We start from the raw sequence: 21,445 nt of genomic DNA, 5'->3' as shown, positions 1-21,445 counted from the left end.
TCCCTTTGGGCCTGCCATCCCCTAGCCTACTGGCTGCTGCTTGCCCATGACCTAAAGCAATCCCGGCACATGCACTTGAGCGAGTACACACACCCTCACTCTCCGGGAGGTGTCTGCCCTGAAGAGAGGAGGTACTGGTTTTAGACAGGGGCCAAGATCCCCGTCTGAGAAAATATGAGATGCTAAGGATGGGAGAACTGCCTCAGCTAGAAGTGTCAGAGAACAATGGTCCAAATACAAAGAAAGAAGGTCAAGTCTGAGAGGAGTCAGAGGTGAGAGAGAGGTGGGGGCTAGAGAGCAAGGGTTTGAATCCCAGAAGCCTCAGTCAGTTGAGTGTCCGATTCTTGATTTTGGCTCAGGTCATGATCTCACAGTTGGGACACCGAGCCCCGCATTGGGCTCCAAGCTGAGCACAGAGCCTGCTTAAGATTCTCTTTCTCCCTCTCCCTCTGCCCCTCTCCCCACACACGTGCACTGCCTCTCCCTCCCTCTCTCTCTCTCTCAAAAAAAGCAGGCAATGATAAGATGTTCAACATCATTAGTTATTATGAAAATAGAATTAAAACCATAATGAGATATAGCCACAAAATTATTAGAATGGCTTTTCCAAACCCTGACAATATCAAGTCTTGACAAGGATACAAAAATAGTATAGCCATTTTGCAACACAGTGTGGCAGCATTTATAAAGTTAGACACACACTTAACACGTGACCCCTCTTAGGGTTTTAGCCAAGGGAAATGACACATATAACCACACAAAATATAGGTGCATGAATGTCTATGGTGGCTTTTTTCATAATCGCCCCCAATTTGAAACCACTCAAATGTTCATCAGCTGGTGAGTGGATAGACAAGGTATGCATCAGCCATACAATTAAATACTGTTCAGCAATAAAAAGTAAATGAATTACTGAGGAGCACAACTTCATGTGTGTTGAATACATTATCATAAGTGAAAGAAGCCAAACTCAGAGCTATACACCAAATAATTCCAGGTATAGAACATTCTAGAAAGGGCAGGAAGCCGTAGGAACAGAAGTCAGATCAGTGGTTGCCAGGACCTGAGCTGGAAAGGAGATTGGCTAGCAGGAGCACGAGGGAGCTTTTTGGGGGCTGATAGAGGTGTTCTGTATTTTGATTGTGGCGGTTGTTACACAGATGTATGAATTTGTCAAAATTCATAGAGGTAGACACCTAACGGGGTGAATTCTTGTGTATGTAAATGATATGCCAATAATCCTGACTTTATAAAAAGACCGTAGAAGGGGACCTATCCAGTGATTTTCAGGTGGCCTCAGACCCTTCTATTCCCCAAGCCATTAAGTCAAGACTGGGGAGCTGGTTTCCCGAGTGAAGGACTAAATTATGTTCATCATTAACCCCCATCTCTAGGCGCATTCCCTGTAAATACCGTAGATGCACAGTAAAGAAATAAATAAAAACAAATCAGTGAGTGCTTGCAGGAAACCAGAGTAGACTCTGACGATCTGTGGGTGCCTGTGGACCCTTCCTGGCCTCTCTGCTACCTCCCCCTGCAGGACTCACCTTCCCGCCCCTGGGAATTACCACTCCTTCCTCACCCCATCCCAGGACTGACTGCCAAGAGCCATTTCACACTTTGGTGGCTTTGTACCTGCAAATCCCTGTGCCTGGATCACCCTTCAAGTACCCCCACCCCACTCCTGCACCTGTGGAGAAAGCACACCTCCAGCCCTGGAAACTCCAGCAAATGTCACATCCTGTGTTGTCCCATAGGTGTGTGCATGCACAAAATAATGCCCTCGTGCACTGGTGCACACAGGAGGTGCCCAAATGTGCAAAGGATACGCTTGGGCAGGAGACGGCAGGTGGAAGAGAAATTCTCCCCCTCGTGCAAAGCCCATCTCCCCCTTCCCCCCCCCCCACCCTAACTGGGATAATAGTACTAATTAGTATTTGCTGAGTGCTTATTGTGTGTCAGGCCCTATTCTAAAGCACTTTGCCGGTAGAAATCTATGTTATCCTCCCAATAACCCTACACACTATTCTTATTCCCACTATACAGATGTAAGGACTGAGATACAGAGAGGTTGTGGGGGGGGTGTGTGGTGCACACACAGGCAGTGAGGAAGGAGGACTTGAAGTCTACCTACACTACAGGGATGCTGGCCTGGAGGGAAGGACTAGGAGGCCCCAGATGAGGGTCCAGCTGGCCCCTGGTCCTTGCAAGGCTGCAGCAAGAGTGTGATAGGCACTGAAGCTGGAGCAGGGTCTGGACACAGCAGTGGGGACTGTGATCCCTGGGCTGGGCTCCACAGCCTTGGACACTGTCCAGCCCCTGCCATGTAGGGTCCCCCTGGCTGGGACGGGCAGTGGGGCAGGCTGGCCTCTCAGAGGTCTGGGATCCTCAGCCTCCCACTGCCTCCTGGGCAGCAGTGACTGGCCCCTCCTCTCCCTTCCTCCCCCACCCCACACCCCCTCCCTGAATCATAAAACCAGACCCCAGTCCTGACTATTTCTCAATCCCTAAAAGCCCAGTTCCTGTGGGCAGCACTCGATGCGCCTGCCCCTCTCCTTTCCGCACTTCAAGGGAAAGACGAGATCTTGCACAAGGTCCCCTGTGTCTGCCTTCCACCAGGGAAGCCTGACATGGAGCCTCTCCACCTGCTCATCCTGGTGGCCGTCACAGGTAGGAGCCCGTCTTGCCGCTGGCCAGGCCTTCTCTCCTTCCCCTTCTTGAGTATCCAGTGGGTGGGTGGGCGGGCAGCCCTGGGCCCAACTATAAAGGCGGCTGACATCCTCGGCATGGTCTGCACCCCGCTTTTCCCCACTCTCCCCGCATTCTTCATACTCTCCCTCCCTCCCCGGGAGGAGAACCCACTGTCTGACTCTTTATGCACGTGGGAGTCTGAGGGGCTGCTGGATTCTGGCCACAAAGAAAAGGAAGGAATTCTGATGGTGGTACCTCAGGCACTAGGTAGCAGTTGGGGGAAGTTTGGGGGGGCACCGGTAAGAGCCCTGAAGATGAGGCACCACTGGCCCCGGAGGAATGGCAGGGTGGGAGGGAAGAAAGAGAGGAGGAAAACAACCCGTAGCTGAGGATGTACATCTTGTGCTGACGTGAAGGTCCTCTTGTCCTCAGGCCTGGAAGGGAGATGGGGGGCTGACACCCCAGGTTCTTGCACACAACTACCTCTTTTCATTGGGGTAAGGTGCCTCTTGCTCCCCTAGGGCAACAGGCAAACATGGTGAGCAGAGGGGCTGTCCCAGTCGAGCCCTGCTCCTGAGGCTTTTTAGTGGGGAGTGGTGTGGGGGACGATGGGGGGCTGCCTGGAGGCAGAGGGATGCCCCCTCCCTCTTCCCTCAGGTCTCTCTGCTTCAAAAGGCAGGCCACCTGCCCCCTAATCTTGTCTTCCAAGTCTCTTTTGCCATATGGTTGCGGATGGGGTAAGGGAGGACCAAGAGAGGGGAAGTCGAGGCAGAGGGCTCCGGACGATACCCCCTGCAGCCCCTGCCCTGGCAATAGACCACGCTTTAAGCCTATCTCCCCCACCCCAAGACGGGTCTCCAAAATAGCAGCCTCATGTCTCCCCCCAAAATAGCTCTGAGATGAGTCTCTCCTGAAAGGGGAACAAAGCCACAGAAATAGGGAAGCTGGGAACTGAAGGTCAGAAGGAGGAGATGGCAGAGCCAGGGCCCGCGTGGGCCACTGCAGAGTGAGCACAAATGGCCAGGGCAGGGAGGTGGGTATCCAGCCCAGACCCGAGGGGGCCACTGGCCCCGCTCCCTTGAGACGGAGAGCCTGGAGGAGAGGTCTTGGTCCCATGTGATAGGGAAAATGGGCGGAAGAGAAACGGAGGGAACTTCAAGGCCAACGTCTCTGGAAATAGGTCCAGAGAGGGACAGTTCTTTAAAAATGCCCAGCAAGTCCAACGGTGTTAAAGCCGGACTGGGGACCTGGGTTTCATGGTGGACTGTGCGCCTTCTCCCAACTTATACAGGAAGCTGAGCTCCTTAAGGGCAAGACTTCTGTCTCCTTGTTCACTGCGCACAGTAGGTGTTCAATAAACGTTTGGTGAATGAGCGAAGAGTGAGTGAATGTCTCCTCCCCAGAGCTGTCCCGAGCCCACAACACCACCGTATTCCAGGGCATGGCAGGCCGGTCCCTGCAGGTCTCCTGCCCCTACAACTCCCTGAAGCACTGGGGCAGACGCAAAGCCTGGTGCCGCCAGCTGGATGAAGAGGGCACGTGCCAGCGGGTCGTCAGCACCCACCGCTCGTGGCTGCTGTCTTTCCTGAAGAGGTGGAATGGGAGCACGGCCATTGTGGATGATGCCCTGGGGGGCACACTCACCATTACGCTGCGGAATCTTCAAGCCCACGACGCCGGCCTCTACCAGTGCCAGAGTCTCTATGGTGATGAGGCCGACACCCTCAGGAAGGTCCTGGTGGAGGTGCTGGCCGGTGAGTGGGTGGCTGACTGCACCTCTAGGCCACCCCTGGGCTGGGACTGTGTCTCCAAGGTCTGGGCACAGGACCGCCCTCTCGACCACCCTGGGGAAACCCACGGTGCAGATCTTGCCCTCCCACTTGAGGGCCCCTGTGGATGGTCGTGCAGGTTACTCACTGCGCAAGGGGACCGCACTCTAGCCCTGGCGCCCCGCTCCAGGCTGCACTCCCTGCATCGCTTACAGGAAGGATTCTGGGCTCTAATTTGCACAAGGCACCCAGTGAGCTGCTTGCACTCCTGCCTCTCCCCATAGCTTTATCCATTCGGCATCCAGTTGGGATGTGAGCACTGTACAGTGGTCCTTAAGGAGTGAGTGGTGGGAGGTTCGTTTACTCCCTCACCCAATTATCCAAAGGACCTGAAAACATAAATCAAGCACTGACCTGGTACAGAAAACAAGCCCTACGAAGGGACACTGCCTGTGACCCCGGGTGATGTGCTTCGTCTCTCCAGGCCTCCATTTCCTTATCTTTAAATGGAGATGATGATGTTTGTCCCGCTGCCCCCACAGGGCTCCCAGGGAGTATCAGTGAGGCGACAGAGTTAAAAATGCTTGGGGGTAAGTGACAGCCCACACCCCAGCCTCCTGCTGCTGACTTCCACCCTGCAGACCTGGGATCCTCATGCCAGGTGACACAGGGTGGCAGTGGAGGTCCCCCCCCGCCCCAGGCTTTGCACACGATGCCCTCCAGGAAAGCCTTCTGCCTGGGTCTCCAGAACACTATGTATCCCAAAGGAGAACAAATCTGGGGGTTCGTGTCCCCTTTCTGACTCTTTCTCTTCTCAAATCCTCCCCTACCACATGGCCCCTTATGATGGAAATGAGCCATTCATCGAAGGTCTAAGGTGGGGAGGGGAGGGGAGACGGTTTGCCCTAGACCCAAACCCCATGGCCACCACTTTTTTACATGCAGAGGTGGCAGTAGGGGCCAAGGAGACACAGATTTTCAGCCCTATTAGGGCCTAAGCCTCAGCCAACTCCCAAGAGGGTGGCAGGAAAATAACATTATTATAATAATACTCCATGGCTGGTGTAGACAGCTTGACAGTTCACACAGAACTTTCAAATACATCCATTCATCCATTTGACCTTCCCAAAGACCCTGTGTGCTGGGGGGGTGGGAGTTGTAGTTTCAGCACTTAGCCATACAGGATGATCTCACTGAATCCTGCAACACTATCACCCCACTTAACAGGTGAGGAGACCGAGGCTCAGAGAGGTTAATGACCTGATCTGCTCCAGGCCAGAGCCTAGGGGGCCTCGTGGCATCCAGATGGGTGCTCCCCACTGTGACTGGCTGCCTCAAGGAGGAGGGGCTAGAAGCTCATAGGCTCTGTCTCCCACAGACCCCCTTGATCACCTGGACCCTGGAGGTCTCTGGATCCCTGAAGAGTCCAAGAGCTTCGAGGATGCCCAGGTGGAACGCAGCATGTCCAGGTACAGAGGTGGGGCAGACTTCCACCCTGCAGAGCCCAGGCATGGGATGGGGGCTGGGGCCCTAGAGCTACAAATCCCAAGGCAATTAGAGCATGAAAATGGGCCTGGAGATGATCTGTCTGAACACCCCTCCGACCAGCCATTACGTGTTGGTGTGGCCCTGCCCGTTGTTAACATGCTGAAATTCTTTTTTTATACATAGCTGCTGCTCCAAGACTCCTGAATGGTCAGCCTCCCATCCCTTCCCTGGCCACCCTTGGACATCCCCACAATTCAGCAATAATAAGGGTTTTAGGACAAAACTGGGACCCCACTCCCATACCTGCTCCTTTGGTAGGATCAGCTCTGGTTGGTTCATTCCCGTGTACTGGTGTTAAAATACTGTTAGTATAACCATGGAGTGCACATGTGCACGCGCACACACACACACACACACACACACACACCCCAGACTATACTATTATGCACAGCAGGAAACTGCCCAGCAAGGGAAGGTGATGTGTTTAAACGCACTCAGCAGGTAGATCCGTACCTAGAACTCAGGTCTCCTGACTACAGGCTCCCTCAAGCCTCATCCCAGGGATGGTGCTGGGTGGGGAGCTATTCTAAGGCCCCTGAAAGCACCTGGTATCTCCCCGGTCCTTCTCGGTGGGCAGACTCCAGTGTGTAGGCCACCCCAAGGTCTCCCTCATGTCCTCCTTGTGTCTTCAAGGGGTCTCTCAGAAGAGGATATCCCCTTTCCACCCACTCCCATCCTTTTCCTCCTGGCCTGCATGTTTCTGGGCAAGCTTTTAGCAGCCAGTGCTCTCTGGGCTGTGGCCTGGCATGGGCAGAAACTGGGGACGCCCCGGGCCGGTGGGCTGGACTGCAGCCGTGACCCAGGTTACCAGCTCCAGACCCTAACAGGTGAGCTTCCAGAGCGCAGTGGTGGATGGGGGTGGACTGGGCAGGGGTGGCGAGGTGGGGCTCAGAGGGGCTGTGTGAGCACGCGGTCGGTTGCAGGGCAGAGAGACACGTGAGAGAAGACCTGGCATGGGAAGAGAGGCCCCGGGAGAGGTCTGCTGGGACCACCCCGGCCTGCACACCTGCCCCTCAGCCACCAAGACTCATGGTTCTGCTTTGGCGAAAGGTCACCCTGCCCATACCCTGCTTCCCCTGGCCCCTGGAAACAAAGGTGTGTGTGTGTGTGTGTGTGTGTGTGTGTGTGTGCGGGCACACCTGGGAAGTGGGAAGGACATTCACCAACTTGTAGGCATTGGTTATTAAACACTCTCACAAATAAATCCAAGACTTCTCTTTGGCTACCAGGCTAGGAGAATGAATCTGGACGAGGAAAAGTCAAGAGGTGTGCCTCCTTGGGGCCTTGGGTCTTAGGCTACCTCGTCTCTCTGTTCTCCCCACCTCCAAACTGCCCATCTTTTGCTTTTCCTCGCTCCCTTCCCTAGATCTAATTGCTGGATCCTGCCTCCTCGTCTGGGATTTCTCTAGCATCCAGGCTGCTGCCCCTCTCCTCCATTTGCCTCCCACCTGTCAGTTCCCGAGGATTATTGCGGCCCACCTCCCCCACCCATCAGTCCATATAACGCCCAGCTGACTCATCGACTCGCTTCCCCAGACCTCTGCTTTCAGCGTGTTACTTCCCCTCCAGGGGAACACCCACGGCTGGCCTCATGGAGTGCAGCATACCAGAGCCGGGAACTACTGCTCTGAGCCCCTCACTGCACAGAAGGGAAACTGAGGCTCTCGAGGGAAAGATGTCACCCCAAGTCCCCAGTAGAGCCTGGAAGTGCAAATTTCACTTCGTGTTCACGTTGCCCTTCCCTCTAGCTCCATCCTACTCATTTATTTCATGAGAAAATGGATATGTTCTGCGCCAGGTACCATTCTGAGCGCTGGAGACAAGCGAGAACCAAACAGGCAAAGATTCCTGCTCACACAAGGTCCCCGGACCCGGGGGAGGGGAGGGAGACAGACACAAGTCAGTCAGCCAGATGGTATGCTGAAGGGCAAAAGTGCCCAGGAGGAAACGACCAGTGAAGCCGGGCTAGGAGCACTGGGGGTGCACAAGGGACAGGGATGATGTAATTTAGAGGGCAACAGAAGGAACCTGTGCAGGAGAACCACATCAGGGGGAGAGGACCAGGCCAGAGGGACTCATCTCTCCCCAGGCACACACACACCACTGTGGCCCAAGTGAGGGGAGTGGGGACGCAGACTTGCCCAGGGAGGGCTGTGGGGGGAGGAGCCCATCCTCAGGCTTTCTCTCCTGGGCCTCTGGGAGGTGGAAGCCTGGGACCCTCTGTGGCCATGGTCACAAGTGGCAGCTTTGCCCCCCACCGTGGGCTTTCGGATCGTTGGGAAGGACCCCCGATGCAGCCCTCGTGCCCAGCCTCATGTGCACACATCACTCCCCGGAGCCAGTCTTGCCCAGCCCTGCTTGGCTCACTCCCCGCAGATGCTGGGCCGGGCTGTGTGTCCCAGGCCCTTAGACTCAGCCGCATGTGAAGCTTTCTCATCGTGTCCCAGGCACCAGTCTCCTTCCCGCAGACCCGAGGCACTGTCTAGCAGCCAAGATGCGCGGCTCCCCCAACCCTGGCACGAGAACGTGTCTGCAGTTCCCCTGTTCTTGGGAGCTTGGCCTTTTCTCTTTCTTCCTCCCCCACATTGGAGACGTCCCCCTGGGGACTTGGATCACCACTGGGATCCCCTGCCTTGGACTCTCTGGGGTGCACACTGGACTGAAGGGGGGATCAGGTACTTTGCCTCCTACTAAGAAACCCCTCTGAGCCTCAGGGTCCTCACCTAATAAAAACACAGAACAGGGGCACCTGGGTGGCTCGGTCAGTGAAGTGCCTGGCTCTTGATTTCAGCTCAGGTCATGATCTCACAGTCATGACATTGAGGCCCGCATTGGGCTCTGTGCTGGGCATGGAGCCTGCTTAAGATTCTCCGTCTCCCTCTCTCTTTACCCCTTCCCCCTCCTCTGAAATCAATCAATCAAACAAACAAAAAACAAACAAACGAGCAACACTGCTTTGCTGAAGTTTTGTGAGGTTGAAAGAAATACCATTAGTGAAAGTCCCAGGGCCGATGTCTAGTGCAGAATAGGTCCCGAATAAACACTGGCTTCCTCCCTCTTCTCTAATGCCCACCTCCCTGAGGCCAGCATCCTGCCTGGTCACCTCTGTCCTTTGTACCCAGCGGTGGACCATTTTAGGCACTCAGTCAAATACTGAGGACAGGTCTCGCTTCACAATACTTCTGTGGACTGTTAGTGTAATGACTTACCCGCAAGGAAATCAAAGAAAGCCTGATACGTACTGGCAGGACAGATATAAGCATTTCCACATCACCCACGAGGCTGACCCACCCGTCTGGTTTGCCCAAGACTTTGCTAGTGTATCACCAAAGACCCATATCTCCCAGGAAAATTCCTAAGTCTGGGCAGACGGGACAACTGGTCACCCTCTCACCACTTCCAGCTTAACGCACTGTCTGGCTTTCTCAGGCTCCTGTTCCCAGTTCCCATCGGCAACTTCCTTGTTCCTGAAGGAAGGAGAGAGCAGAGAGAGGGAAGGAGCAGAGAAGGGAGGGGAGAGGAAGGAGGGAGGGTAGTTTCTTTAGCCCCTTTCTAGGTGTGATGTCTAGGTCAGGCGCTGGCTGCCCCTTCCAGACATCCTCACCTTACCTGCCTTTGTCTCTCTGAGCACCAGTGCTCCCCCTGGAGTCCCAGATCAGGAGGTGTATCGTCCACGTTCTGTGCAGGGTCCCCACACCCCAGTTCTGCACAGGGGGACATGAATGGGGGCCAGATGTTTCCTGTGCAGGCAGTGGGTTCCTGTCACGGCAAAGGAACCCCAAATTATGAGGCTTGGAGTTTACACATGGCATCTGGCACATCGGCCCATCTTCCTCTCTGGAGAGACAGATAGTAGATAGATACATAGAGAGACTGATAGACAGACTGATAGCTAGATAGATAGACAGATAGATAGATAGATAGATAGATAGATAGACAGACAGGTAGATAGACTGGTAGATAGATAGATAGATAGATAGATAGATAGATAGATAGACTGATAGATAGATACATAGATAGACAGATAGACTGGTAGGTAGATAGATAGATAGATAGATAGATAGATAGATAGATAGAAAGAAAGAAAGAAAGATAGATAGATAGATAGACAGATAGATAGATAGATGTTAGGTACCTTTACTCTGGAAGGTAAAGAGATCTTCTCTAGGGAAGGGGGTGGGGGTATAAGCAAATCCCTCAGGAGCTGGTACCCTCTCTCTAGCTTCCAAAGCATGCTTGCTATTTGATGACCGTCGAACAAAGCTTGATCAGTGCCCAGACCACACAGAAACGTGAAAATATCCATGGAGAATGATCTCCCCACAGAGAGGATAGTGCATTCGTGAAACAAAAATAATATGCTGTAAAAAAAGTTTGGAGAATAAGAAATCTTGTAAAGTGAAAATGCCAAGGCATAAAAGTGTAAGAGGGATGAGAGAAAAAGATGAGTGTACCTTCTGGAAATCAGAACGCAATGGACGAAATGATGGGAAAGGAGAGAGAAAAGTTGTGCAAAGGGGATGAATACATGAGGTTCAATATCCAACTCATTAAGGGGTTCCAGAAAACAGGGGGAAAGAAGAAAATGGAGCATAATTATCAAAGGGCTGATGCAGTTGCCAGAGCTGGAGAGCGTGGGTCCACACCGGCAGGGGCTGGAGGGCACCCAGCACAGTAAATGAAGGCCGGTCCCATCCAGGGCGCCACCAGGGTGGGGTCTCTGGGTGTGAGGTCGTGTGGCAGGACTGGACAGTCCCCTGAGGGCTTGGCCGGTGCATTCCTTACAGAATTTAGAACCCAAATGGCCCTTCACCTTCCTCCTTCACAGCTCTGCATCCTCAGATTCTATTTCTGGAAGACCCTGAGGATCATCTGCCTCCCCTGCTTCCCAGTTTCCACCATCCTCCTGTCACCTCATCCCTTAGCTGGGCCCCAGGATCCCAGGTTCCGCCTGTCCTTGGGCTTCTTCTCACCCTGCCTCACCCACCCCTGCCTCCTCTCAGGGTCTCTTCCCAAGCCCGGAAGCAGCCAGGCTTTGGAAAGGCGCCTTATCCCCACCGGTGGAGGGGCCCCCAGTGTCCGCCTCCCACCCCATGGCGGCTGAGAGCCCCACGTGACTGTCCAAGGCAGATGTTTCCTGCTCCCTGGGGAATGCTGCGTCAGTGGCCAGGCCAGCCGCAGAGCTGACATCTCCCTGACCCACCATGGGCCCCAACCTGCTCATGCTGTTGCTGGTGGGACTGGCAGGTAAGGTGACGCGGGTGGGCTCTGGGCCCCATGGGCTCCGCTTGGTGCCCAGGAATAATTGACATCATGGTGGCACCAGCAGCATATATGTAGGGCCCTGAAGGGGGACCTCTAGGCCCCTGTGCCCCTGTGGCAAGTGGGTGGGCTGGAAAGTTCCCCGGGCTCCTGCCCCGCATAACCACATCTCTTCCTTCCCCAGGCCAGGCCTCCACCAGCTTCCCGGAAGTGCTGCAGGCCCCCGTGGGGGGCTCCATTCTGGTGCAGTGCCACTACCGGCTCCAGGACGTCAAGGCTCGGAAGGTGTGGTGCCGGTTCCTGCCCGATGGGTGCCAGCCCCTGGTGTCCTCGGCTGTGGATCGCGGAGCCCCGGCGGGCAGGCGCATGTTTCTCACGGACCTGGGGGGCGGCCTGCTCCAGGTGGAGATGATTACCCTGCGGGAGGAGGACACCGGCGAGTACGGCTGCGTGGTGGAGGGGGCGGCGGGGACCCAGACGTTGCACAGGGTGGCCCTGGTTGTGCTCCCTCCAGGTGAGTCATTCTAGGCTGGCCATTGCCCCTCCCCGCCCCACCTGCTGCTCTCCGTCCTTGGGGAATGGGGACCCTTGGGGGCGGGGGAGGGGGGAAGGGGGCGGGGCTGGGAATTGGAAGGAGAGAGTTTTGACAGCACCCCGGGGAGCGGAAGCAGAACTGGGTGAGCAGTCAGAGATAAACGAGCCAGACGGTGGGTCCCTTCCCCCTCCTGCTCTAGCGGGGGTTTCCCGGCTGAAAGGCATGTCCTCACCCATGGCCTTGGCCCGCCTCATCCCGCATTTTCAACATACTTGATGCTTTTTTTTTTTTTTCTCTTAGAAAGGTTTTAAACAAAGTTTTTTTTTTTAATTTTTAAAATGTTTATTTATTTTTGAGAGAGAGAGAGAGAGTGACAGAACGTGAACAGGGTCGAGAGGCAGAGAGAGAGGGAGACACGGAATCGGAAGCAGGCTCCGGGATCCGAGCTATCAGCGCAGAGCCGGACGCGAGGCTCAAACCCACAAACTGTGAGATCATGCTATGAGCCTAAGGCGGGCGCTTAACTGACTGAGCCACCCAGGCACCCCTTAAGCAAAGTTTTAATTTGGGCATTTATCAACTGGAATTTGTTCTTTAAACCTCCCAGTTTATTACTCCTGCTCTAATGGGTTTGATGGCTTAAAATGACTGAATTCGGATTTTATTGAATTTTATGTCTTCACAGAGCATCTAGGATGCGCCTCACCTACATGCAGGCACATTCGGTACCTGGATTACTTCAACTCCTTTAGTTTTACCCATGAGAAAAGTGTCACTCCTGGTCCCTCCAGGGTTGTCAACCCCTATCCTCGGGAGAGAAAGTACTTTTATATAGGCTGTGGTTTTCTCTCCCAGCCGACAACTTTCTAACGTCTGAGCATTTATTAAAAGAAAATTTTAAAGTAGGAGAAAGAATTTTCCAGAGAAATTGGATGTCGTAAAACAAAAACAATGTTTTGGAGGGAAAACGGCCAGCTTCCTGCTGAAATGGAGCCTGCTCTACCTTTCTCTTAGGAATGATGATGTCTTTTTTGCCTTCACGGCTTCCTTTCTCAAGTAATTTGTGCCCAAGCCCCAAATAAGGAAATGAAGAAAGGCACTTTCCCTGCTCATGGTTTTTTTCCCCACTTGTTACTTATGAGGACGGACTAAGGTGTCCTTAGAATCCCTCTCATCTCCGGTCCATGATTATTACTTTACATTGTAAAGTGTACATTGTAAAGGACTGTTGGTCCTAGTCTTCTCCTGTCCTCCTCCTTCCTTGGCACCGTAAGGTCTGGTAACTCAAGCCTGTAGGACAAGATGCACTGGGGAGAGGGGCAGGTGCTGGGGACCCGACAGCTGTAGCGTGTGGATGCTCAGGGCTGGCTGGTGGAGCATGGCTTTCAGGGAGGGTGTGGGTGGCTTAAACGGCACTAGGTGGGCAGGACGCATGCAGGAAGATGGGAGACACAGCATCTCCAGATCCTGGTTTGGCTTGGTGGGGGTGGGGGTGGGGGTGGGGATGGTGAGCCTCTGAGAAGAAGGAAGACCACACCTGCTGAGAGTCTAGAAGGACTGGCCAGGTTCCCAAGACAGATCATCCGGCCCAGAGAAACCAGGCCTGAGTCTGACAGCCAGAGAGGTTGAGCACAGTGGTGTAGGGACAGTAGAAGCCTTGTCACAAAACTGAGTCTGGGGGTCTGAGCAAGGGTCTGAGCAAGTGTCCCTTGGCATTGTTTCACATTAGGGGTGACCCTAGAGTTCTTTAGATCCTGAGGGCAGAGCTTGGGTTGCCCCCCCCCCCCCCGCCCGGCTTGCAGGGGGTCACATGGTTGCAGGTAGGTAGAGAAGTCTAGCGGGCTATGCCCCTTTAGAGACCTGTGGATGAGCGACAGGAGCAGGGTTGTCACTGCGGGATAGAGTGGAGAGCCTATGCTGCGGTGGGGTGGGGAGGTGGGCGCAGATTACCCAGTGTGTGGTTCCGCATAGGCTGAGCAGCCCGAGAGGCCAGGGAGAGGCCAGCAGGTGAAGAAGGAAAGCAGGGGCAACAGTTGGTGGTGGAGGGGCAAGAGGGCCCCATCACAACTGGGTAAAGACAGAAAGAATCCACCTCTGATCTCCAGAATGAGGGCCCCTAAGGAATATGCCAAGCCCCCATTTGTGTTTCTTGCTTGGAACCTCTCCTTCCTCGGCCCCCCTCCCCCAGTCCCTTGGACCTCAACAGGCCCGTGACCCTATCCACACTGGGTATGTGCTCATGACTGTTTCCTTCTGACTCAGCTCCTACCCCGAAAGAGGAGGAAGAGAACTATAAGGTTGGGAGTCTGGCTGACGGCCCCTTCTCAGACATCGTGGGCAGTGCCAGCCCTTTGGAACCCAGCCAGGATGAGAAGAGGTACTGACTGAGAAGAGCTGTATTCAGGGTCCGGGAAAAGGCTGGTGGTGGGAAAGGGTGGGAAAGGCTTATTCAGAGCCCCAGGCTAACTCAAAGGGAAACCTCACAGTTCCTTTCACCTCTGGAGAACTTCTGATCAGGCAGGAGGTCAGGCAGACCCTCCTGTCCCACCTCCCCCCCACCCCCAGTTCAGCAATGGCCCCTTTATGCCCGCGGGTCTCCAGCCAGGATAACCTGAAAATGTGTTTCTCTTCTGCCCTGCCTATGCCTGCCCTCCTAATTCCACCCCCAAATCCTCTTCTCCCAACCATGGCTCACCGAGAATTGCACCTTTCTGCTACCGCTCCGGGGCTCCTGGTGAGCAGCTTCCTGCCAAGTTCAGGCTTAAGCTCCCCTATCCCTTTGTATCCTTCAGCATCCCCTTGATCTGGGGCGCTGCGCTCCTGCTGGGCTTGCTGGTGGCAGCAGCCGTGCTATTCGCTGTGATGGCCAAAAGGAAAGGTAGGTAGCAGTCTACCTGCACACCCCAGCACAGCCCCTGCTGGTCCTGAACCAGCCAGTCTTGTAGACAATGTCGGGAGTCTAGTTCTGCTTCCCCTATAGATGGGCTTGTCTGGGCTTTAGGGGGGCCCCCAGGCCCTAGAAGTCCCCAGTTGAGGGGTGGATGGGAGGAAGGAGACTCAGTGAGAGCCAGCCTGGGGACAGACAGGAATTGGACAGGGTGGACCAGTGGAATAGAGACAGGTGACTGGAGATGGTGGGGGAAGGGTCTCAGGAGACTGGCTGAATGTTGAGGTGGGTTGGAGGAAGCTGGAAGCAGTAAGTGGGTGGGTGGGGTCTCCTGGCAGGCCGGGGTGTAGCTGGTGTCCCGTGGGAGTAGACTGGAGAGTCTGGACTAGGAAAGAGGCTTCTGAAGGGAGTGAGGAATGGGCACTGAGCCAATACAGGAAGGAGACTGTGCTGCCGTCCTCTGTCCTCCCAGGGACCAGGCTTGGTGTCTGTGGCCAATCTCAGAGCAGCAGAGTTTCAGGCAAGGTAAGAGGCATCTGTGGGCCCCCAGCCAAATTCCGCAGACCTTCCGTCTGCGCGGCTCGCTGAGAGGTCCCAGGATGAGGGGGTGGTGAAAGACTGGGACCCAGTCAGAGTCCAAACCCTCTTCCTTAATGCTGTGAACTTGGTGCCAGTGGTCTTCTGCCTTCCTACCTTGGTATTTCACCCTCCCAGATTTGGGGAGAAACTTGGGGCTTGAAAATCTTCAAAGTGAAGCCTTCTTGCCCACTGACATCCTCAGGATTTGAGAGACAGATCCAGTGTGGTCCTGGACTTCCCCGCAGAGGGAACTGGGGCAGAAGAAGGCATACTCTCTGCCTCATTTGTCTGCTTTTGTTACAGGCCTCCTCCTCAGTGGTCCACCACATCAGTGACTCTGGCCTTGGAGTTGATTTTCCATCGGACATACCGTATGCTAGGCTCGACTCGCCACCTTCCTTTGACAATACCACCTATAGCAGCCTACCTTTTGATCCCCCATCAGAGGACTCTCCATCCCCAGCCCAATCCTCATCGCCTCCTCTGCCTCCTAAAGTCCTGATGTACTCTAAGCCTGTGACATATGCCACAGTTATCTTTCCTGGAAGGGACAAGGGTGGAGGGGCCACCTGTGAGCCAACCCAAGATCCACTGACTAGCCAAACGGCACCCAGCTAAGCTGTTCATCATACTATTACCAGAGACCATCCCCAGAGTTCTATGCATCCAGCCAGCCAGCCCATACCCTAGATCCTTAGTATATCAGAACAGCTAGGGACTTTAGGATCTAATCTAACATCTTGACTTTTCTGATGTGGAAAGTGATACTTATATGTGATTGAGATATGCTAGGAATGAACCCCCCATGCTGGTTCCTCTGCCCTTAAACCACTGAGGTAAATAAACTCTGAATGATAATATATGAGCTCTTGATAGTTGACAGGGAAAGAAAGGGCCTGAGTTTGACTATTCACATGGCCTGGGAACTCTAAAGATTCTAGTCCAGAGTTTGTGCTATGATTTCCTGCCTGTCCTGCCAGTGAGGGCATGGTTTCATTCCTGGTCAGAATTCCGGGATGCAGTCTGATTCAAGGGGCACCAAGAAGGCATCTTCGAATGTATTTCCTGCCTTTCTCAAGATACCTGAAAGTACAGATCCATTAGCTTGAGTCTAGAAATCTCTTCTGCCTTCTGCTCTGCACCTTGTAAACAAGTGGTACCTTATGACGTGATGACATAAGATGGGAGGAAGGGGATAATGATAAATTAAGACTCAGGACAGATGGGGTGGGAAAGATGGAGCTGAGGAGTAAGATCAGAAACTGAAATAAATCCCAAGTCTGTTCCTTGACAGCACAAAGGATTTCCAAGCACCAGGAGATAAGAGACCTTTGCAGACATGTTTTATCAGAGCTGGCTCTCTCTCAGCTGGGTGGACATCTGGTAGCACTGTTCCCTTTGGCCTGAAATTTGGGGCCTGGGAAGAGCCTGGTGGAGAAAAAGTATGGCATGGGAAGAAGGGGAATGAGTGGTAAAGGTGAGGCCGTTGTTAAGTGTACATGAAAACTAGTCCAGGCTGGGGGTGGAAGGGCCTTTAAGGTCTCTGCCAGGATTTCTTCTGAAACTGTTCAATTTTGGAAACATTTGCCCATATTGAGATGAGAGACAGGTGGGGAGGATGAGGTGCTTGGGAACCAAATCTTCTTATAATCATGGAGAGTTAGGCATAAAGAGGTTGTCACCATCGGAGGGGCCCGGAATTCGGTATAGGTACCTGAGGAGAGGGGACAGGCAGGGCCTGGCTCCAGCTGAGGAAGTCTAGTGATGCTATTTTCAGGGAGCTCTGGCAGGATATTTGGAGCTTCCCCTGATAGTCTCAACCTGTGACAGAACCTAAATTTACTTCCATCCCATGTGGAGGCAGCAGCTGCCCACCAATCAACTAAGCCCTCACTTTCCCTGGATAAGATGCTGGTGGTGGAGGGGGGAGGGGTTGCCTGCTGTGGAGGAGGGGTGGTCAGGGTGGGGAGAGAATACAGAGGAAGGTCAGGATAAAGTCTAAAAAGAAGGCCTGTGGGAAAAACCCTGGTCTGAACATAGTGTGAACTTTTTGGAGCCTGACAGAAGTAAATGTATATTTAACAACACAAAGGAAAATACTAAGATCCATTGGCTGGTAGAGAAAACAGAGGAGAAGGGGAAATATATGAATTCCATCATTGCTTATGGTAGAAGTCTATGAATACCAACCCAAATCTCCTTTATAAAAGTAACTTCTGAGATGAAAATACGGATCTTTTATATTTTATCATAAGAAACACATGAAAACAAAGAAAATGCAGGTGACATGACCAGCCCATTGCTTCATATCAGAAACCTTTGGAGTGCAGCTAAAGGAGTTCTCAGAGGAAAAGTCATAGCCTCAACAATAAGAACTAAGCATCTTACTCAAATTGCTAGTTCATTTTAAAGGAGAAAAGTTATATAACTAATACACAAATAAAAGAGCTTATTCTTTGAAATGAAATATAAAAGACACTGTTAGCTAACTTACTCAAAAAGGATGAAATATGAAATGACAAGGGGGAAATAATCACAGATATAAAGACAAAGAAAAAAAATAATGAGAATATTTTGTGCTGCTGGTGGTGGTTAGGGTGGGAGGAATGAATATAGAGAAAGCCTGAAATAATTTTTTCGGGTGATTGAAATGTTCTCTGTTACGACTGTGGTAGTGGTAACATGGGTGTATATATTTGTCAAAAGCTACCATTAAAATAGGTGCAGTTTCTTTTATATAAATTATGTTTTGATGAAGTTAATTAAAAAAAATACTTGAAAGACCACTGGGGAATAGTTAAAATAATCTTAGAGAAGAAAACGCTCTTTATTACACAAAACTCAGAAGCCATAAAAAAATTCATAGATACTTTAAAACTGACACATTAAAATAAATTAAGAAAAGACTGATATCTTTTTCTTCATGACACAAGCACAATACACAAATACAAAACACAAAATGAAGAAAAATTCTGCAACTCATACAAAGGCAGAAATCTCATTTCTCGAACACTTATAAATCAATTAAAATAATAGGTTATGGTCACAGGATATATACATATAGCTCACTAAAAAAAGGAAATATAAACAATAAAGATGTTTAACTTCATCGAAGGGAAATGCAATTTAAAAGTAAAAAAAAATCATTGAGAATGATTTAAAAGAAAATGGTTTAAGAACTCAGAAAATTCTCTCTTCCATAAAAGCAACAAGAAAACTGGCAAAAATAGTCAGAATCAACCTTGTTAGAGCTCTGGAAACCAATGCCTGCACCAACCCAAGGAGTCTATCCTTATGAAAATTGGCTTTTTCCACATTGTATCTGATTCAAAACACAACTTCATAATGCAATACTTACACATCTGTGTTGATAGGCACACCATTTATTAAGATGTAACTTTTATAACACTTATAATTTGTAAGAGTGGGGAGGGAATGGGGCTATATAGGAGCAAAGTCTTGTATATTGTTGAAATTAAGCTGGTATACACGTAAACTAGATTGTTTTAAATTAAAATGCTAATTGTAATCCCTAGAGCAAGGAAAAAAAAAACTCAAAAACATAGTAAAAGAATGACAAGGGAATTAAAATGAAATTAAAATTATGTATTTCATATAACAGAAGACAGCAGAGGAAGAGAGGGGCAACAAGATATAAGACAGGTAGAAAAAAAATAACAAGATGGAAGACATAAATCCTATCTTATCAGTAGTTACATGGAATGTAAATAGATTAAACACTCCAATTAAAAGCCAGAGATTGACAGAATGTATTTAAAAACACATGATCCAATTATATGCTTCCTAAGAGACAAACTTTGGATTCAAAAACATAAGTAGGTTCAAAGTAAAAGGATGGAAAAACATGTACCATGCAAACTAGCTAAAGAGAGGTGGAGTGACTATATTAATGAAGATAAAAGAACATTTTATAATGATAAAAAAGTCAACCCATCAAGAAGATATAACAATTATAAATACATATGTACCTAATAATAGCATTTCAAAAGACATAAAGAGGGGTGCCTGGGTGGCTCAGTCGGTTAAGTGTCCGACTTCGGCTCAGGTCACGATCTCGCGGTCCGTGGTTTCGAGCCCCGCATCGGGCTCTGTGCTGCAGCTCAGAGCCTGGAGCCTGTTTCCGATTCTGTGTCTCCTTCTCTCTGACCCTCCCTCGTTCATGCTCTGTCTCTCTCTGTCTCAAAAATAAATAAACGTTAAAAAAAAAAAAAAGACATAAAGCAAAACTGACAGAACTAAAAGTAATAAGTTGTAGATTAAATAGTAATAGTTGTAGATTTCAGTATCACACTTTCAACCACCGATAGAACAAGGTAGGTAGGTGAAGATTGGCAAGGAAATAGACATGAACAATACTATAAAAAACTAGACTTAACAGACATCTGTAGAACACTCCACCTAACTCCTGGAAAATACAATACATATTCTTCCAAGTATACATACAACATTCTCCAGTATAGACCATATATCTGACAATAAACAAATTCTCAATACATTTAAAATGATTGAAATCATACAAAGTATGCTTTCAGACTACAATGGAATGAAATTAGAAATAAATTACAGAAGTAAATTTTGGAAACTCACAAATATGTGTAAATTAACACACTTCTAAATGGCAAATGGGTCAAAGAAGAAATCACAAGAGAAATGATAAATTCTTTAAGATGAATGAATACAAAACATGATGTAGCAAAACTTAGGGGAGTCAGCAAAACCAGTTCTTAGAGGAAAATTTATGGCTGTAGGTTAACCCCTATTTTAAAAAAGAAGAAAGATCTCGAATCAACAACCTAACTTTCTACCTGAAGAAACTAGAAACAGAAGAGAAAATTAAGCCCAAAATGAGCAGAAGGAAGGAAATAATAAAGATCAGGGCAGAAATGAATGAAATGGAGAACAGAAAAAGAAAAAAATCAACAAAATCAGGTGTTGTTTCTCTAAAAAGATCAAAATTGACAAATCTTAGCTAAAGTTACTTACTTAGCCAAAAAAACAAAAAACAAAACCAAAAACAAAGAGAAGCCTCAAATTACTAAATAAGGAATGAAACTGGAGGGAGAACTACTGACTTTATGAGCTTAGAAGGATTATAAAAGGAAAATTGTGGACAATTGTATATTATCAAAATAGATAACCTAGACAAAATGGACAAATTCTTAGAAAGACACAAACCACTGAAAATGACTCAAGATTAAGTCTCAATATATCTATAACAAATAAAGAGGTTTAAATCATAGTCAAAAAGCTTCCCATGAAGAGAAGCCCAGGCCCAGATGGTTTCACTGGTGAACTCTACCAAACATTGAATGCGTTTTAAAACCAATCCTTCACAAACCCTTCCAAAAAATAGAAGGAACACTTCTTAACTCATTTTATGAGTAAAATCACCAATTTTACCTTGATGCAAAAGCCAAACAAAGAGATCATAAGAGAACTACTGGCCAACATCTCCTATGAATGTAGATGCAAAAATCCTCAACAAAATACTAGTAAACAGGCCCAGCAACAAAGAAAGGATTGTAACACTGTGACAAGATGGGATTTACATCAGGAATGCAAGATTGGTTCCATACATGAAAATCAATGATATACCATATTAATAGAAAAAAAGGACCAAAACCACAGGATCCTTTCAACAGATGACAGAAAAAGCATTTGACAAAATCCAACACCCTATCATGATACAAATATTCAACAAACTAGGAAGAGCAGAGAATTTCTTCAATCTGGTAAAGGGCATCTACAAACAAACAAACAAACAAACAAACAAACAAAACCCAAAAAACTCACAGCTAACATCATACTTAAAGGTAAAAAACTGAAAGGTTTGCCCCTAGGATTGAGAAGAAGACAAAGATGTCCACTCTTGCCCCTTTCACTCAATACTATACTTTGGTTCTAAGGAGTATAATTAGGCAAGAGAAAGAAATAAAAAGGAAAGGGAGAAATATTGGAAAGGAAGAAGTAAAATGATTTCTATTTGCAGATGATATGATCTTATATATACGAAATCCTAAGGAATCCACACAAAAAAACAATAGATCTAATAGATGAGTTCAGCAGTTTCAGGATACAAAATCAATAAACAAAACTCAGTTTTATTTCTATGCACTAGCAATGAAAAATTCAAAAATGAAATTAAGAAATCAA

The 21,445-nt window shown here is 49.8% G+C and overlaps 2 protein-coding genes across 3 annotated transcripts; both read left to right on the top strand.

Moving 5' to 3' along the window:
• The first annotated feature begins 2,533 nt into the window (after positions 1-2,533).
• TREM2 (triggering receptor expressed on myeloid cells 2) lies at positions 2,534-11,147 on the top strand. Of its 2 annotated transcripts, XM_042986315.1 has the most exons (5): positions 2,534-2,670; positions 4,095-4,445; positions 5,839-5,929; positions 6,642-6,835; positions 11,012-11,147. In XM_042986315.1, exons 1-5 carry the CDS (start codon positions 2,631-2,633, stop codon positions 11,110-11,112), a joined length of 777 nt encoding a protein of 258 aa, XP_042842249.1. In that variant the 5' UTR covers positions 2,534-2,630; the 3' UTR covers positions 11,113-11,147. The 2 variants fall into 2 exon arrangements, with proteins under 2 accessions (XP_042842249.1, XP_007085276.1); XM_007085214.3 differs by lacking the exons at positions 6,642-6,835; positions 11,012-11,147 and adding an exon at positions 6,932-7,658.
• On the top strand, positions 11,145-16,131 carry TREML1 (triggering receptor expressed on myeloid cells like 1). Its single transcript, XM_015538945.2, has 6 exons — positions 11,145-11,255; positions 11,455-11,784; positions 14,068-14,182; positions 14,598-14,683; positions 15,165-15,217; positions 15,575-16,131. The coding sequence occupies exons 1-6, from the start codon at positions 11,213-11,215 to the stop codon at positions 15,887-15,889; spliced, it is 942 nt and encodes a 313-aa protein (XP_015394431.1). The 5' UTR covers positions 11,145-11,212; the 3' UTR covers positions 15,890-16,131.
• Positions 16,132-21,445: the final 5,314 nt, after the last annotated feature.

The sequence above is a fragment of the Panthera tigris genome, chromosome B2 (genome assembly GCF_018350195.1).
Source record: "Panthera tigris isolate Pti1 chromosome B2, P.tigris_Pti1_mat1.1, whole genome shotgun sequence".
NCBI lineage: Eukaryota > Metazoa > Chordata > Mammalia > Carnivora > Felidae > Panthera > Panthera tigris.
Note: the sequence above shows the minus strand (reverse complement) of the source record. Positions and strands in the feature narration are given on the sequence as shown.